The sequence below is a fragment of the Nymphaea colorata genome, chromosome 13, assembly GCF_008831285.2.
Source record: "Nymphaea colorata isolate Beijing-Zhang1983 chromosome 13, ASM883128v2, whole genome shotgun sequence".
NCBI lineage: Eukaryota > Viridiplantae > Streptophyta > Magnoliopsida > Nymphaeales > Nymphaeaceae > Nymphaea > Nymphaea colorata.
Genome location: NC_045150.1, coordinates 1,922,802 through 1,942,767, shown reverse-complemented (window position 1 = coordinate 1,942,767; position 19,966 = coordinate 1,922,802). Strand labels below are relative to the sequence as shown.

The 19,966-nt window shown below is 37.0% G+C and overlaps 1 protein-coding gene across 1 annotated transcript; it reads left to right on the top strand.

The window, feature by feature from the left end:
• The first annotated feature begins 9,648 nt into the window (after window positions 1-9,648).
• LOC116267045 (short-chain dehydrogenase TIC 32, chloroplastic-like) lies at window positions 9,649-15,514 on the top strand. The gene is made up of 8 exons (XM_031648593.2): window positions 9,649-9,927; window positions 10,947-11,178; window positions 11,663-11,742; window positions 12,759-12,912; window positions 13,218-13,296; window positions 13,611-13,692; window positions 13,784-13,830; window positions 15,092-15,514. The coding sequence occupies exons 1-8, from the start codon at window positions 9,804-9,806 to the stop codon at window positions 15,266-15,268; spliced, it is 975 nt and encodes a 324-aa protein (XP_031504453.1). The 5' UTR covers window positions 9,649-9,803; the 3' UTR covers window positions 15,269-15,514.
• The last annotated feature ends 4,452 nt before the right edge of the window (window positions 15,515-19,966 follow it).

Sequence of the window (19,966 nt, the reverse complement as noted above, 5' to 3'; positions counted from 1 at the left end):
ACCTGCAGCCATACATCTGTATTCTACTTCAGTGCTGGATCTTGCCACTGCCTTTTGCTTTCGACAACGTCAAGACACAAGATTACGTCCAATAAAATACAAAAACCAGAAATGGACTTTCTTTGATCGGGATCTCCAGCCCAATATGCATCTGTGAATCTGTGAATGTTATAAGTTGATGTCCAACAGTTATATTTTCACTCTTACCATAAACTAAGCCATCTTCTGTTGTTCCTTTTGACAACATCCATGTGAGTATCTCTAGGTGCATGCATAAATTGAGATATTTGATTCACAACATATATAATATCTGGTCTAGTGAATGTAAGATATTGAAGTGCCCCAACAATACTTCGATATTGTGTAGGATTTTCATATAACTCTCCATCATGAGCAGTTAGTCTTTGATTTAGAAGACTAGGAGTTCCAACAGGCTCACAATCAAACATATCTGTCTTTTTCAATAGATCCAACGTGTATTTCTGTTGTGTCAATGTGAGGCGATCATTGTGCCTATCAATCTCCACTCTAAGAAAGAATCGTAAATCACCAAGCTCTTTCATTTTGAAGTTTTGAATCATCAAAACTTTAACTTTTTCTATGTGTTTTTCTAAATTGCCTGTGATAACAATATCATCAACATATATAAGAAGTAAAGTAAATATGTTTTCCTTTCGATAGATGAAAAGAGAGTGATCTAAAGGACATCTCCAGAAACCGCATTCTTAAATCTTGTAGGAGAAACTTTCAAACCACGAGCGTGAGACCTGTTTGAGTCCATAAATAAATTTTCTTAATTTACAAACCTATGCATGAGGATATTACAAACCTATGCATGAGGATCTCCTTTCGTATATCCTGGAGGTTGTTCCATATATACTTCCTCCCTCAAATCACCATGAAGAAAAGTATTCTTCACGTCCATTTGATGTAGTCTCCATCTATATTCAACTGTCAATGATATAATCACACAGATTGTTTTCATTTTGGTCACATGGCTGAATGTTTCATCATAATCTTCTCCGTATTGTTGTGTGAAACCTTGTGCCACCAATCTTGCATTGTATCTTTCTACATTGTCATCATGTTTATATTTAATTTTATAAATCTATTTTGAACCTACTACATTCTTTTCTTTGGGTCTAGGAACAACTTTCCATGTCTCACATTCATGCAATGCATCTATTTCTTCATTCATTGCCTTGATCCAATGCGACGACTTGGATGCTTCCTCAAAAGAAGTAGGTTCATCTCGTTTTATAACTTGAGACATAAAGAAACTTGAGACATAAAGAGCTGAAAATCTAAGGAGAGATTATCATAGCTTACCTATCTATGGATGGAGTGTCGTACTCGCACCGATTTTCTAACAGGCTGATCATAGACTTCAACGTGAGAAGAGGTCGGCTTGCCATCTCTCCTTTTCTGACGAGTGTAAACTTGTCCTGAAAATCGACATAAAGCATTGTTTTCTCCTTCTTTCATAGCTAGAACAAGTTCTTTGTTTCTTTCTGTTTGTGTAATATGTGAAGATCCTATCTCATCATGTGGATGTGATTCTAGACTGCCTCCTGAAATAACTCAACACTTACCCAATGATCATATGATTTCACGGTTTGAGGATTCTCAGTAGAAATGTTAAAATTGTGTTCATCAAACACAATATTTCTCGATACTTTGATGCGTCTGGTTGTAGGGCATAACATCTGAAACCTTTGTATTCATTTGCATAGCCAACGAACCTGCACTGCACTGCTTTGCTTTGAAATTTATTTCTCAATGACGAGTCAATGAGAACATAGCACACACATCCAAAAACCCTTAAATCATTGTTTGGATTTCGACAAAAAAGAGTGAAGTAAGGAGAGTGTGAATCCAAAACTGTCATGGGCAGACAGACGATTTCTTATATGCACAACAGTGTGAAAAGCCTTCGCCCATAGAGTAATGGAAGTATTACTATCATGCATCATACTCATACCACTTTCCACGATGTGACGAAGTTTTCGTTCAACTACACCCTTTTGTTGTTGGGTGTATGGGCATGAAATCTGTCGAGTTATCTCATTTTCTCATAAAAAGTTAATAAAGTCATGTGAAGAATATTCTCCCCCACCATCACAATGGAAATGCACAACTTTAGACGAGAACTGTGTTTAGATCATGACATGAAATTCTCAAAAGATACTAAACACTTCTGATTTTTATTTCATGAAGTGAATCCAAGTATATCAAGAATAAGAATCTATGAACAAAACATAATAACGATAGCCAGACAAAGAGAGCTGACTCCCATACATCAGAATAGACAATCTCAAAAGGTTTAGAAGCTCTTTTATTGATATTATGAAAAGGAAGTATATGACTCTTACATAGTTCACCGCTAGAATATTTTTTATCATAGGAATCAAAAGATAGATTGGATTTTGGAATGAGATTATCTGATGTAAGTTTTTTCAAAAACCCACGACTACAATGTCCCATACGACCATGCCATAAATTTGACTTACTGATTGGAGACAGCTAGAACTTGGAATTTGTGAAGGTTTGGAAGGAAAGCAGGTCAATTGAGCTTGACTTGAAGAGGACTGGAAGATATAAGAATTTTCCTTGAAAACATACATATTTCCCTGGCGTTCCCCTTCAACGAATGTTTTCTTCGTTAGAAGATCCTTGAATACACAGAAGAAGAAGTAAATTCAACAAATGAGTTTGTATCATCTACAAGTTTAGAAATGAAAATAATATTCTTTTTGATATTTGGAACAATGACAACATTTGAAAAAGATAGTGAAAATGGTGATGTTGGAAGAGAAATTTGTGCATTTCGTGAAAATGGTGATGTTGGAAGAGAAATTTGTGCATTTCTAATGTGTGATAAGATGAAAACCTTTGTCACCTGTAACTATATTACTTTTACCAGAATAAGGAAGAAGGTCATGTAACTTACCAGCATTTCCAATTACATGAGTAACAACGCCTAAATCCAAATACCATTTCCCTTGATCATTTTGTTTCACTGTCATCTTGGAGAGGGCAGTCATAAGTATTTGTTGTGCATCGGCTTCAAGTTTATTGCCTCTGTTCTGTGGATTGAACCAGCAATTTACTTTGATGTCACCCTTTTTGTTACATTGGAAACACGTCGACATCTTTTTTGTAGTATTAGTTTGAAATCTTCTTGTAACACTTGGTGTTGGCAGAATACCTTTGCCAGTTTGTTCATCATGCCCACGATCCATGCCTTCTTGATGAGCCTCATTTCCTTTTCTATGACCTGCAGCAGCTTTCATAACTAAAACATTGTGAGCATGGTTTGTTCCTCCCATCAGTTGTTTCATATTCATTTCATGTTGAAGCAGCTTGCCCTGAAGTTCATTGAAGGTGGGCAAGATAGAAAAAACTTCAAGAGCAGTAGTGAAGGCATAAAAATATGGTCCAAGGCTGCTAAGAGTCTGCTGGACTTTTTTTTTGTCGGAAAAAAAACATATCCAGCAACTCCCAACTGATCAACTATCCCTTTAAGACATCCCAAGTATTCCATAATCGACATTGACCCTTTGCTAAGATTCTGAAATTCTTTCTTCAAATGTAGAATACGTGCCTTTGAAATTTGAGAATAGGTTTCAGCAAGACTGATCCATAACTGTCCAGCTGTACAGTCATCAGAAGAGAAATCAACACTTCTTGAGAGAGCATTGATGTGATATACACAACAAGACTTTGATCTCGTTTCATCCATGTTATAAATTGAGGGTTACGAATTTCCTGAGTGGCAATTGTCTCTCCTCTCTCATTCTTAACCTCTTGTTGAATGAACTGTGGTGGGATTGGAATGGAGCCATCAAGATGTCAATACAGATTTTGACTCCTTATGAAAGGAGTGATCTGCCTTTTTCAGGTAAGATAGTTGGAGTGGTTCAGTTTTTCTGAAATAAGGTGTGACAAGAAGTTGGAGGACATATTGGATTGTGAGAGAATATCCATTATATATCTATCAACGTAGATATATAAGAACAAAAATATAAGTGTTGTCAAGATAGATGAAGGATTAGGAGCAGAATGTTAGAAGGAGTATAAGAGAAAACCAACCAGGAAATTTCAAGTATGTTCAAACATTTTCTTTGGTAGAACCAGCCAAACCTGGCTCTGATACCATGTTAGATTTTAGGCGTCGAAGTATAACCCACGTCCAGATTGAACAAAGGAAAGATAAGAGAGAGAGTAAGAAAAGAAAAATGCGGAAGGGAGGCGAGTGTTTACATTCTCACACAACCCATTTATATAGTGATCCCTCTACACAATTTACAAGAATCTAGAATGAAACAATCATAATAATCTAGAGCCTAGAGTGAAGGAACACATTAATCTAGAGCCTAGAGTGAAACAACACATTAATCTAGAGTTTAGAATAAAACAATTATAGAAATTACAATCATAACCCTGTCTAGATAAATGCGCTTAGACATGGTTAGACGTGTTGGATCTGATTCAGTAGACATGTTGGATCTGGATCAGATTAGATCCAACATCTTATCAGTTTGGGAGACAACTAAAAGTATCACAGAGTAACCTAATAATGCAAGTCTCCCACCCCAAGATCTGTTTTTCCAATCTCAAAAGAAAGAGAAAAGAAGTTGTTAAATCCAGCTAGTTTTTGCAAATAGGAGGGTGCTTTACTTCATCAAGGAGTACATAACTGGAAATAAGAAAATATAAAAACATGCCACTTTTACTAGCAAAAGATTTGAAGAAACTCCCAACATGATTTTGTATTATTTTATTGTGCCACCTTACTTTTCTCTTTTGGCATGGATTAACAATTTACTCCCAACTTATGTGGGTGTACTATCTAGATTTTTCTCACAGAGATTTCACATGAGAGGATCCCGAACACCCACCCACATATTTGGCAGCGCACACGGGTTCGTGCTTGAAGTATTTAGAATTCTTGAAAAGGGAAGGAGCACTTCACTCACTTTAAAAAGGAAATTTTCCCCTTTCCACTTTGTCGGGTCCTTAGACAAGGACATTTTGGTTCTTTCAGTCCATGAACATGCAACCTGAAGCTTGAGATATGGATGTGAATAGATTGGTTTTGCAGTAACAGTTTGCTGGGGGTTATTGCTGGGGGTTAGGCCCCCTACCTCTATTATTAACAAAAATGACAATAGAGGAGTTAGCAGGAACATTACATGATAATGTTCATAAAAGCAAAAGAACCAAAGGGTTGACTCAACCATTCAACAAAATAAAAAGAGATATAAACCTTCTATAGAGAGCTGTTAGTTCGCACAAAATAATCACCCATATCCATTAGATGCGCTTTGATGAACGCATGCTCTTTGCTCCACCTTCACTTTGCTCGCCCATCGAGCTAGAAAATTGCTGCAAATGTCCCAGGTCCTTCCACCTTCAAGTTGCAGATGCAACCTACAAACTAAAGTCTACACAGTGAAGGTAATAATAACCTGTCCACCATAGTCTTTGTGATACATGAACAGACTCTTTCTCACCTCCATTTCGCTCCTCAACACTTCAACTGTAGAGATAAACAAAATAGACATGTCATGGGAGCCATCGGAGCAAAGTCTTTGTGATACAATCATCAGAGTATAACCTCGTGTGGATCCAAATCTGTAGTTTTCTCTCAACATGTTTTGGCCACTTTATACTTCAAAAAGGATCAACATAGTGCCTCTATATGTCCGTCTTCAAATAACCTTGCTCTAGACGACCATCCTCATGCACAACTTTGTTACGATGCCACCAAAGCCTCCAGCACACCGCCAAGAAGGCTATTTTCCAGCATTAGCGCCTTCACTTCCCTCGAACGTTAGTGATGCATTCAACGTTTGAGTTCAAACACAATCCCTCTAGTTGGGATGCAAAATATTAAATTTAGAAGCAATCCACTCCCACACTTCTTTAGTCCTGCTGCAGTAGATGAGCAAATGGTCATTAGTCTCTTCATCAACCCTACAAAAAAAAACACTGGTTAGCAATAGAAAAACCACATTTTTGAGTCTAGCTAGGGTGGGTAGCCTGCCTTCACTTGCAAGATAGGTAGACCATCAACCACTAGCTAGTCACCTTGCAGTGTTCCAAAATATCCTCAGCTTTACAACAATCCTGGCGACCATCCCCTCCACACTATAGCATCCTCCCCGATGGAAAGATAAATAGATCTCAAAAATCTCCAAAGCCCGCCCTAGCCATTACGTCTCTTCATTCCCCTGACCGTTCCTCTAGATAATCTTGTCCGTAATGGAAATGGTGAGCACATTCCTCACTCTCCCGTAATCCACACCCCTAACACGATCAATTAAATAGGTCCTACTCCATGTATCTATCAAAACACGATAGCCCGAACCGATTGAATTCAATATCAGTTGCTTTGAATAAGTTGGATAGGAAAAATCAATTAACATTCATTTAATAAACTGAATCAGGTTCGGGTTTAAGAAACAATGTTTAATTGGATCGAGATTCTGACTATGAATAATGGATAGTAAACATTACTATTACCAATTATAATTTCCTACTTATCAATTATCATATCATAACATACCATAATGCAGCTGGTTAGGTAAAGTAATATCTAAAGCAGATTTAAATTGTGAATTTGGAAGTTGTATGTGGATATGATATAAATTTGGATATGGTCAACGATATATCTGACTTGAATCCAATCAATTCATGACTCTTTTGTTCACCTGGAACCTCTATCCTTCTTGCAATCCCCCAATGGTAGCAGACCTACTTTCAATACTTAGGAGTAACACCCTGCTATATTTCAATTTATATATCAATGCTATTTTTTTTTTGTAATAAGAAAATTTGATACCCTGAGCATGAGCAAAGCCAAATGGGGGCTGATAAGGACAATGGCCCTCTCTCAAAATTTTCATAAAAGAAAAATTTATAAAAAATTTCATCTAACCTATATAAAATGTTTGAAAACTTATATTTTGCTCCCAATGAAAAATTCATAACTCTAACCCTCATCACGATAGCTCGAAACAAAGTCTATATGCCTACCAAGTTCCGTCCCGTCTGTAGTGCGGGGACTTCAGCTCACCCACAATCCAAAAAAAGATATAAGGTGATTTATCATGTTGGGGACTAAGCAGCATTTTGAAGTCACTTGCATCACACGCAATGGAGATCAGAGAGCAAGTTCTTTTTGGAAAATATCTGTATCAGGCTGGAGAAAGTGGCTTTGAACTGAGCAGCGAAGCAGAAGCGGGCGAGAAGTGAACCTTAGGAAAGGGGATAATGGTCTCTTGGCCGCCAGGTCAGAGGCACAGGCATTGTAGTTCCTAATTCAATTCAATGTCCTCAACTGCCCACTCCTTCATTAAAGTGTTATATGGCCTTCTGAGTTATCATTGCTACCCAACAAAATGGTCGCAGTCCAACATTTAGGGCCCATTTGATTGCCCCAATAAAAAAGGGGAAACGGGTGAAATGTGTACAGGCGGATGAAATTTCACCCTCTCGTCCCACGACGTATCAAACGTCGTAAAAGTTCACCAGTTTTTTCTTTTTTGAGTCCAAGCTCACAGCTTGGACTTTCGAGCGGGTGAAATTTCGCCCCCTCCATCTTTTCCTTCCCTCATTTCTTTCACTCGTCTCCTCTCCAATCGACGGCAACACTCGACGACAACCCTTTCTCCCTCGCATTCTAGCCTTCTCACCATCGCCGCTCTCACGGTCCAGGCTCCGCTCTGCCCTCCAACGCTCCCACCTGCCCTCCTTCCCATTTAAAGCCCATCTTCCCCTCTGCCCTACAACGCTCCCATCTGCCGTCCTTCCCATTTAAGGCCCATCTTCCCCTCTGCCCTCCAACGCTCGTGCCTTGTCTCCCGGCTGACCTAACTTTAATCTCGTGCCTTTTCTGTTAATTTCTTGTATTTTTGAAATTTTGATTCGTGTTGTTTTTTGTTTTGGCATTTTTCTATAACGGTAATGCTTATATTCCTATTTGTTTCCATTGATCACTTGTTTGGTAAATTTGAATGGGTTGAAGTCGTCTACTCAATTGTTTATCCATGATTTGACTCTCAGATTCAGCCGCTACCAACATATAATTTGACAAGATCGATAGATTTGCTATTGATACTGATTCCTTGCTTTCGTTAAGATGGAAAGGAAAATTTTTTATAACATTTTTGATAAACATTAAGATGGGTTCCTTGCTTTCGTTATAGAGAAACTTACATAAATCCATATAAATTTTCATATATTGACCAAATAACTGCAAATTATATGTTATGGCCTCCAAGGGAGGGTGTGAAAGCCCCCTATCGACAAGTAGGGCTGTTTAGCTGTTTAACTAGTCGAGCTAACTCGAACTCGTCTAGAACTTGCTTGATAAATTTGTTTAATATATGTATATATCTCATAATGTTATCACAAATGGCAGATGGTTCAAATGAATTTGCTTTTGACTAGAAAGTGGGAGGTTTAATGTTCAAACTTCCAAGCCTGCTTTCTTTAGAAAAACAAAAGTAGCGTTTGGACGACACATTGAGAAAATGGTTTTTCAGAAAACCTAGTTTTGTAAAAATGATTTTCTTAATGAATTTTGTAAACCATTGTTTGTATGTTTGGGTAGGGAGGCAAAAAATGGTTATTTTTGAAAACATATTGAGAAAATGGTTTTTCAGGTTTCTGGTTTTGTAAAAATGATTTTCTGGGAACTTCGTTTTAGTGCCACACAAACAGGCTGGAAAATAAGTTTTGGAAGAAAAACAGTTTTTTTTTTGTCTCCAAAACTCCTTTTTTACCGTGAATCCGAACACATCCAAATTTTTTAATGAAATGCTTGTTTTGAATCGAGCCGATCCTTGAGTACGAGTTTTTAGAACTCGAGCTAAAGAACTCAAATTCGGCTGGAGCCAAACACAAGTTTTGTCGAGCCTAGTTCGTGAAGGCCCCTACCGACGTAGCGCTGCAACGAGCAGTAAGGAGGCCCGCCTTTTGCTCTAGCCTTTCTTATAACCATGGCATGAAATGAACCCTTCCTAGTATTTGACAACTTATTGGCAAATGAAAAATGTTAAACATGCACCAAGTTAAAAATGCTAAAAGAAGATCCTCCGTACAAAGAGAAAAATGAAAACAAAAAAACTTCTTCGAAAGAGCAGTATTCCTAAAACAGTCGAACACAGGGTCCGATGTTATGCACCGAACAAACAAGCTATTTTATTAAAATATGCGTAAAATACTGTTTATCATTATTAAAAAACAATTTTATAAAATACTCATAAGTTGCACTTCTTAAGTTTACTTTCCAACAACATCATATCTTTCATATACTCTCTTCTTTAGCCTTTTATCTCTACAATCACACTTAAAAAAAGAAGACGAAACCGTGAAAGAGCCAAACAACAAGATATGGATTGTCGAGGGCTATCTAGTGGTCTTCTTGAGTACAATTTAATATTTTCCGGTTCATAAACTGTGTTTGCAAATTATCCCAGTAGAACTTTTTCCATTTGCCAAATCTTAGGCCCGCTTTCAGGAAACGCATAGAAATTGAAGGGGTTTCTCTAGGCTTCTTTACAACATGAGCTGCGGCACTGACACGCTTTGGAGTGACCCGCATTGGGGCTATAATAAGAACAGTAACTCGGACATCATTCGTTTTCATCCATCCATTCGTTTTCTTCCTGGTTGAGGTCCAAGCCTTCACCATCCTCACCGAACTGAAGCGCTCCCACTATCTTCCTTAATACTGTTACGCTCGTACTTTGCGTGCCCGAGAAATATTTTACAGCTTCTGCGGAGCTCAGAATATGGGGATTGGGCGCCTGTGGAGCTACGTGTGCAGGGATGGGCCGTCCGGATTTGGAGCCTGTTCTACTGCAGAGCAAGTGACAGCGGGAATTGATGCCTCGAACCTCACCGCCATTGTTACTGGTTGGTCCTCTCAATCCCTCTCTCTCTCTCTCTCTCTCTCTCTCTCTCTCTCTCTCTCTCTCTCTCTCTCTCTCTCTCTCTGTGTGTGTGTCTCCCTCCCTGTGAAGAAACTTGAGAGGTTTCTGGGTCTTCTGTTAACCGTTGTTATGGTGTCTCAGTTTGTGATTTTCGCAGCTTGTGATATCTAAAAGCAATAAATCAGGCTAAAGAGTAGAATTGGCGTCATAGGAAGCTCGTGAAGTCCTTGATGGAGGTTGCTGTACATGGCAGGCAAAATTTTGAAACCGATAGTGACTAATTATGCTTCACCTTGGAATATCCATGGCCTCTTAATAGAAGAAGTGTAGAATACAGATAAACGGCTGGTTTTTTTATCAGTGGAGTTGAGGTCACCATCACGGATACTCTTTTACGCATTTTTCATCTTAAAACTTGGTAGTATCTATATCCTTTGCAGCCACGGAATGAAAATGAAATGACAGATATAATCACAGGGGACTCTGATTTCACTATCTTGAGATGGAAAACCCTTGTTTTTTCCTCAATCGGAATCAAAGATAAAATTTTGTTAATGATTCTATAGCGACCATGAATCCCGCACAGAACGGAGTCCTTTGATTTCGTAAATTGGTTTCTCGATAAGCCAAAAAAGTTAGATTGCTTAGGCCAATTAGCTGCTTTCCAGCAGTTCTTATAGTCAGCGACAGGAAGTTGCAGAAAAGTTTGATGGGGATGGATTAAGCAGATAGCTCTAAAAGAGTTCTAACCAAAAGAACTTCTGTCTGAGCTCTGTACGTTCTTGTTTTTGTTTCTAATGCTCGATCTCGAATGCTGATTCGAATTGCACAAGTCGCAGAATTAGGCAAATGGTGGCGACAGTAAATAAATCTGAACCCCCCAAGATCATGCGTGCGAGTTGCGAACACACCGCTTGTGGATCGATGGGAGGGCCTAATCGAGTTATTCTTACAGTATGCTTCTTCCTTATTGGGCTTCTTCTCTGGTATTTGTGATGGCAGGAGCCACCAGTGGCATTGGAAGAGAGACGGCAAGGGTCCTTGCTCTCAGAGGGGCGACAGTCATCATCCCCACGAGGAACCGGGAGAGTGGGCTCAAAGTGAAGGACAGCATTCTCGAACAAGTGCCCAATGCAAAGCTCGATGTCATGGAGATCGACTTGGGCAGCCTCAGCTCGGTCAGATCCTTCGTCACTACTTTCCTCGATTCCAATTACCCTCTCAACCTTCTCATGTATGTACTCTCTTTCTCGCTCTCCAATTATCTATTAAAGTATTATATGCAAACTCTTTTCTATTTAACAAGACCGGCGACTATTTTTTGACTCAAAACAAATTAAAACAATAAATCTACGAGTAAATGTGGTCTGTAACAAGTCAGTCCACTTGGAATAATTTCGCAGATCTCAAGCGTGTCTAACAGCCTCATTTTTATGAAAAAGGTCATGTAAGGACAATTGATAATTTAGCCAATTCCTTATAAACCCTCTAAAATTTTTAAAAATCTTCAACCATGAGTTAAACTTGGTCATAATAAGGTATTGCAATAATATTTTATTAACATTCGATCAAGTTGGTCGAATGGCTAATCGTCCTATTGTATATTTTTTCATAATTAATTAGTTCACATGTTTGATGATTTTTCTCTCTGCTCTCTCTCTTTTCCCCCCTATCGACTGGGTCATGATTGGTTGGTGTGTGCTTTAATTGTTTGACAGAAATAATGCAGCAATCATGGCCTGTCCCTTCCAACTTTCCAAAGATGGGATAGAGTTGCAGTTCGCCACCAATCATATTGGTAAGAACAAAATTATTGTGATCGTTTCCTATCTCTTGTTATTTTTTGCCCAATATTTTTTTCAGCAAGTTTTCTATATTCATTCTATTAATTCCTTTTAAGTCAAACATATCTCATTCAAATCCATCTTAATGTCTTCAAAGCAATTTGGATATGATTAATATTGGTTGCTTTCAAATTTGATATGCACTTTACTAACCGATTTCCAGTCCAATATCTAATCGGGATCCAATAAAGGTCCGATCCAGTTACATGAAAGTGTTGGATCTCTAGTTAGATTTGATTCTGTTTGGTTTTAAGTGACACATTAAAATCCGATTGGGTAGAATTGGACAAAGATTCATACGCACTCTTAATTTAGAGAAGTAAAAACGAGTTGATAAAATGATAAAAACAAGCGTCTTACAATAATTTTACAAAGCACACGACTATGGTGAACTGTTACTAAGGTAAGTTCAATCGTCAACGATGTTGATCTGAAAAAGCTGATAAAAAGCTATGAACCATGCCAAAGAAGGAAAAAAATTATTTGAGGAAAAGAAGGCATAAAAAGTTCGATATTAAAATTATTAAAAATAAATTAAAATAATTACAAAATAAATAATGTACTAAAGATGTTTTTTTTTTTTTTTTTTTGGTTTCCTCTAATTGAATCATATATATTTGTGTGGCTTCCTGAAAACTCTCCTCGCCCAAGAGCAAAAATGCAAACTGTCTGGACTTGTGTCGGGTTCAACTTGACTTAATTGGAGTCATGATGTGAAGATTCAGAGTTTTGACCAGCATAAGATCCAACCTCTGTGTGGATCAGACTTTTGAATCCCTGTCAGACATGGAAGTTGGAACGAGATCCAATTATAGAACTGCATATCAAATTCGAAAGGGATCAGCAATTAAACCCGAATTTTCTTTACCAGTTCCGACAAAACAAATTTCTGATAATCGGATATATTCGATGCATCTCTGTATGCTGCTTATCCGTGTTGTATGCAACGTAACATCCTGAGAAAATGCAGGGCATTTCCTGCTGACAAACCTTTTGTTGGACAAGATGAAGGCGACAGCCAAAGAGAGCGGAATAGAAGGGAGGGTAGTGAACGTTGGCTCACTTTCCCATAGAAGAACATACAGCTCCGGCATCCGGTTTGACAAGATCAACAGTCCTTCTGGGTGACTCTCCTCCTCCTCCTTCTCTTTTTTCTACCAACTATATTTAGATCTAATTTGCTTATTTGTAACATTTTATTAAAAGGTTCAGTGGTGTATTTAAGATTGTCAAAAAACTTAGGGACTTATAAGAAGGTTGACAAAGTGATAGATTGTTTTGATTCCTAACCATTTCAAGGTTGGAACCAAAGCTACATTGAAGCCGGTTGGGATCCAGAAATTAGGAACTAGAGCCTAGTGTAGGAGCGAGCTGGGTTATTATGTTGTTCATTATTTAACTTAAATTGTTTGGTATATTTTGTATGTAGGTATGCACCTTATGCATCTTATGGCCAGTCCAAGCTTGCCAACATCCTTCATGCTAAAGAATTAGGTAGAAGGCTGCAGGTAAAAAAACTTAAACTTATGCAGTTAATGATGCATCGTCATAAAAGTTGGAAACTGAATCAAATCAGCTAGTTTCCTGTTCCATGGACTAAGTGTGAAGGTTTCATATTTAATTACATAATGACAAGCACTTCTTCATTTCTTTCACATATTAAAGGATTCAGTTTTAAAAAAAAAAAAAAAAAAAAACTTGGTGTAAGCCTAATGTGTGTTGGCTAGCACAATGCTAGGTGTAAGCTTGACACAATCTGCCCCAGGTTCAACTTTTTGTGTCGGCTCTCTCTCTCTCTCTCTCTCTCTGTGTCTGTGTGTAGGAGGAAGGGATGAACGTGACGGCCAACTCTTTGCACCCTGGAGTTATACCGACAAATATAACGCGCTACATCAAGCCTATAGGTATCCTGCAAGCGCTGTACAATCAGCAAAGTAGTATTTCAATTTGGTAGCACATAATTGGTATAACGCTGCTGCTGTTGTCTTCCTGCAGGTACTTTTCTGTCCTTGTTGCAGGTCTTCTTGAAGGACGTCCAACAGGTAACCAAGTTTCATATTAATAACTAAATTGCGTTAAGGCTTGGTGGTATTAATGATTTCCATAAGGGTGCATTTGGATGATGTTTTGCAAGCTTGTTTTGATGACGATCGAAGTCGAGATTCCTTTTTTCTTTTCTTTTTTTTCTTGTTGACAAACGGTGTTTCCAAAAAGGGGCCCCGACAAAAAATGCTGTTCTACATGCTTCATCCAACTAACGCAAAAGATAAGTTTAAAAAACAGACAAAAAACCAAGGGGGTGTTTGGATGATAACTATATCTAACCCAGTTTTGTGAAAACTTAGTTTTATGAAAACCAAGTTTTTTAATGAACTTTAAAAATTGGTTTCTTTGTTTGGTAACACATCAAAACCCTGGTCTGAAATTCGAGCGGAATTAAAATTTTCACCCACTTTTACCAAACCAAGTTTTGTTAGAATTGGGTTTACCTCAAACCTGGTGATGGCACTCGAACACTTCAGAAAAGCGTTTGGTTCAGTGCAGATGCAAACCTACAGTTCCGATCCGGATATGTAAATAAACTGCAGTTAGAAGCGAACTTGGATATGGTGTAAGTACAATACAGACCAGGTCCAACCCGCATGAATCCTCATATACGCCATAACATTAGGATATTTCCCAAAATTAAAATCATCTGTGCCTTACATGCATGACCGATTCCCAACTTACCCACTCCTTCAAATTAGTCCTTCAGTTATCCTTTTACGGCGGCCCTTCAAGTTTACAATCATCCACCTGTCCTAACAATAACCGTTAAAAGCAAATAAAATAACAATTGTTTCCTCTGAAATATTTTCCGGCAAGGGAAAATAGAAAGACATTTCATTCTCAGATGACAGAGAGTAACTCTAGATTTCCACAAACTACACATGGATAATATCCATTTATAGTTACTCCCATGGAAGTACATGTGAAACTCTACTTGCATGGTTGGTTCTAACAGATGCTGAAAAAAAGCTTACCATTGATAAAAAACTTTATCACTCCCACTAAAAGAAACAAACATGAGCTGTGATCCAAAGTTTTCTTTTTCCTTCCCAAACCTCCAGAAAGATTCTATCACACACACACACACACATACTTGACTGGAACAACTCCTCAATCTCCGACAGGATAAATTCTCATCGAGGTAGAATTTTTCTTAGTTTTTTTTTTTTCTTTTGAGTTGTGAAGATTCAGACCCCTTGTGTACAATCACATCTGATTGCTGATTCTTTGCATGCGGGGCTAACTGTTCTGCAGGGAGCAGCAACCACCTGCTATGTTGCTCTACATCCAAAAGTGAAAGGGGTCTCTGGGAAATACTTCAGCGACTGCAACGAGAGCCATCCAACACCATATGGAGCTGATGCTGATTTAGCTAAGAAGCTATGGGAATTCAGTGAGGAAATGGTGAAGACAAAACTAGGATCACAGTAGTTACTGATCGATCATCATCTGCAATCCAAGCATTCAGGGAACTACAACTCAGCTCCTTTTCCATTGCTTTCGTTGGTGTTGTTTCGCTGTCTACCCGCCTGCAGCATCATTCTTGCTAGGCGGCCTAAGAAAAAAGGGCCATGAACTCTACCAATTGTTCTTGAATTGAACGTTGTCTTGGCACTTGATTAGCTCATACTACTTGCTTTATGAATCAGTATTAAGGAAAGCTAATGTTCGTTTGGATGACCTTTCTTGCACTTCGAAGTTTGATGCGTTGGACTTTTTCCGCTAATTACAACTCACAATTAGTTAGATTTTAGTCTGCTACATGTTGAAAATAAAGATACAAGTCATGAGCTATCAAATCTAGTTGAATCTGGAACCAATTTATTACCAAAATCAACGCAGCCTCATGTAACCGTTAATGACATGGCTTACCAATGTGATAAAGTAAATTTGAAAGGACATTCATATGTAAAAACTAAAAATTAATGAAATTTTTATATATAAATAATGTGAATTTAGTGGTCTAGTGTCGGCAATTGCCCACTCCAGCCACAAAGTGGTTCCGCCATTGATCTCATTGCAACACATGATCAATATAGTGGGAACCATGGTCACACATAACGTTTTGGAGTTTTAAATGACAAGGTTTTTTTTTAGTATAATACGGTGAACTTTACAAAAAAATTAAAAAACTTACAAAAATCTTAAAAATTAATAACAAATAAAATGAATGAGAAATTAATAAGAAAATATCAAATAAAAAATGAATGCGAATAGTCAAACCTACATAAGTAACATCAAGTTTATAGCCCTCATGGTTTTGCAACACAATTCCAGTCATTCTTCACTGCAAAAAAAAAAGAACCTAATTTCAAAAAATAAAAATACAAGAATCTTCATCCCATGAAGTAGAGGAATCTTTTTCATTTGTTCTATGCATCCACATTCTTTATCACTTTCTTCTTTTAAATATGAAGACAACCTAACCTTTACATTTTCTTCTTCTGGAAATGAATTCACTTGATCAATATAAATTCGATTTGCCTTTTTACCTTCTTCACTTCTATAGCCATGTTTTGCAAATTCATATTCATTCTGATGAATACCAAAACGGTTAATCTGGATGGTAAAAGATTATTTCTCTTCTTCATATTACTAGCTTCAAATGTATTCTAATTTCTTTTACAAGCTGATGCACTCCATGGCTAGATCAAATTTTGATAGCTACACTTTGAAGCATAGGAACACAAGTATCTCCCACCAGATACGTAACATAAATTAAAGAAACGACCAAACAAAATTAAAGAAGCATAGTTCTATATTTGTAATTAAAATACTTAACCAATCATCAAAATTTAACAAAAAGTGAAACACTTACATGGATGAAAAGTGGCAATAAGGCTCATGGCTAACCCACCACGAAATAATTTAGGATCTTTGTTGTGATATTTGATCAATTCAAGGCCCATTGTTGCATAATCCTCATGGCCAAGAAGTTTTTTTTTTGTTACTAAGTCAAAACCTTCTCAAACTTTTTCATCCATCTTTACCATATCATTCAATAACAAATGAGGATAAGCTGTTGTAACATGTATAGAATATACAAATTACGATTCATCTCATATCAATTATATGCTAATATGGCATATATTTTTCTTTCTTGTTTTTGCTTGCATTCTTGATAGCTTCATTAGCTCTATCAAGTTATTCATATAAATAGCATATAGTGCCCCCTTTTCCGTATACTGTCTTCAGTACTCTCGCTAATGCTTTATCAAACCTGATTATTTCTCTTCGCTTTATTCAAAAATCTTCATTTTCAATGAGACTTGGAAGGCCTTTTGCATTATACTTTTCAGTTTCTTCTACACGTCTCCATTCATTGGAGGCAACCATGAACCTCAGGCCATCTTCTTGTTTTAAGATAGAATCTAAACAAATACATTGAGAGGCGAATCTAGGCACACCAGGCCTCGTAACTCCTTGCCCTTTATACAAGTTCTCATTGTATCCTTGCTTATTATATATGAACTTAACAATTTGCCTTGCTTTGCTCATGATACTTTCCACATCTTATAAACTGTAAATGTCTTCAAGCATTAAGCCAATGCGATGTACATCACAAGATATGATCATAATGCTTGTATATCTCCCTTCAAGATTTGCTCTTTTGTAATTGCTTTCGTTATCTATAACAATCTGTACAAAATTGCTTGTCCCAATTTCTTCTATAGTTGAAGATAAAAAGTCAACTATAAACTCTGCATTTTATGACCATTTTCTACATGTTTTGCCTTCCAAAATATGGTGCCCGTTAGAGAGCTTACCAACAAGTTTATATAGGATCAGCTCTTAATCATGTATTTCCAATTATTATACATAATTGTGCACCAACACTTCGACCATGCATTTTCTCCTTATTTTTGGGTATTTTCTCAATAAATCTACAAGCGTTGATTGCCATTTGCTTGATATTTTCAAACACATTATGACATGCAACAACATCATTGCTGAGCATTTCAGCCAAATGATACTTAAATCAAGCAACTCTTCCAACATATTGCTCAAAACAAAATTTGCAAATCAGCTTCTCTTCATCACTTTGAATTGCATATGGCCAAAATGGATCCTTCGATCTAAGCATTTTGTCCTTTTTCTTAGTGTCTAGCTATTAAGTATTGAGCACCTGAACTGATAAAATCTAGATCTGATTTCATCTTTAAAAAAATCATACATAAATGATAAAAGTAAAACAAAGACAACCACAAATAAGGCCTTGCCGAATAGCTCCAATAGTGGGAGGAATAAGTTTCCTTGTAATAGATGAAAACAAGTATAAATGAACTTTTGTTATTCTATACTTATATAAATATATCACGAATCTTGTTTTCAAAAAAATTTCAAAAGTAAAAACCCTCTTCAAAAAGGACATAGAGACTTAGCCTAGGCTCTTGCAAAAGTCCAAATATCTCTTCAGCCTAAATAGAAAAATTGAAGTCGAAAATACTCAAAGTTACCTCTTGATCTTAATTTCTGTGTTGTATATATATATATTATATATATATATATATATATGTATATATGTTTCTAAAATCTCTATCTCTCTCTCTCTTTTTAAAATCTTCTTCTCTCTCTTTCTCTTTGATTTAAAATCTTATATATATATACATTTAAAATCTATATCTCTCCCTCTTTCTTTTTGAAATCTTCTTCTTCTCTCTCTCTCTCTCTACTTGATTTAAAGTTTTCATTTATAAATTTTCAGGTGATTGTAAGTCAAAAATTTCTTTCTTTCTCTCCCTATCTCTCTATTTCAGAAATTCCTTTCTTTTTCCCTCTCTCACATTCTCTAAAGTCATCTCTGCTCCCTCTTTCTTTTTCTCTTCTTCACTCTTCCAAGTGTCTATTTTCTAAGACTTTTCTAAGACATAATAGGGTTCATTAAGGCCAAAACTAAAGTAATGCATCCAACATTGGAGACATGCTTGATCGTCTACAATCTCACTTCATTTTCAATTTTTTTTCCTTACAAGGGTATTTTGACAAAATGATAGAGGATATATGAATAAGTATAAGAAAATCTAGACGTATGTGATGGTAGGATTGCTTGTACATAAATGTTATGGTAGAAATGAACGATTTACTTTTGATCATATAGAATCAATGTATTCATGCATTCACAATCACTTATGATTTTATGAATGATCACAAGTAACTCTCTAAGAAACTTAAGCAAGGTGAGGTGGAGCTCTAGATAGGTAGTAATCGAATTAGAGTAATATCTTGAACCTACTTAAGATTTCAAGGGAACAATAAATTGATTCTAAAAGAAATCTTCAAAATATCAACATTGGCTTTCAAAGACTTTTAAATGCTACTTGCAATGATTTCTTGATTATAAAGTCTCTCAAATCAAAATGGCTTATTCCTTCAAATGATATTTCAAAACTTTTCTATTCAAAAGTCTTTGAGATATCAATCTTCAAAAACTATTACCAAGCACCACGCCACATTTAGTATGGATGAAGAAGATGTTTAAGTAAAAATGAAATGCGTCAAGAATAAACATAGCAATTGGATTAGTTACCCTCAGTAAAAACACCAGTAATGGCCAATTCTCATACTGACGGGCGAGTCCCTTTCTCATCCCACTATTTAACATATTCAGGACCCATTCCTGGACAAATGACAAGATACAAGTGAGCAAACGATTCCCAATGTTGTTGGGCATAGGTGTATATTCCAGACCACTCTTCGCTATCAAGTTCACACTCTACAATGGCTCTTTCTGACTCAATTGGATATGTTTTCCTTTGACGCAGTGAGAATTGTTCGAAACAACGCTCTGGATGGTATTCAACTATGAAGAATGATCCCAATAGAAAACTTCTTCTGACTATGTTGTAGGTGTAACTTGACTTGATGACTTCTCGATCAAAGAAGTCCCAAATGATGGTGGAGTCATCCACTTCCTCCATCTTCCTGTGGTAGTGCTCCATACTAGATAACTGACAGTTGGTGTTTCAAAAATGGCATAATTGTGGTTCCGTGTATTTATAGAACCAAGCTTGCAGTGCAAAGACACATCCTTCTATCAAATCTGCATCCCTAATTGAGAATTTGGTAAGTCCTCTGTAAAGGAATGCTAAGGCTGCCATTGCTATTGATATGTGATGGACTTTGACATGC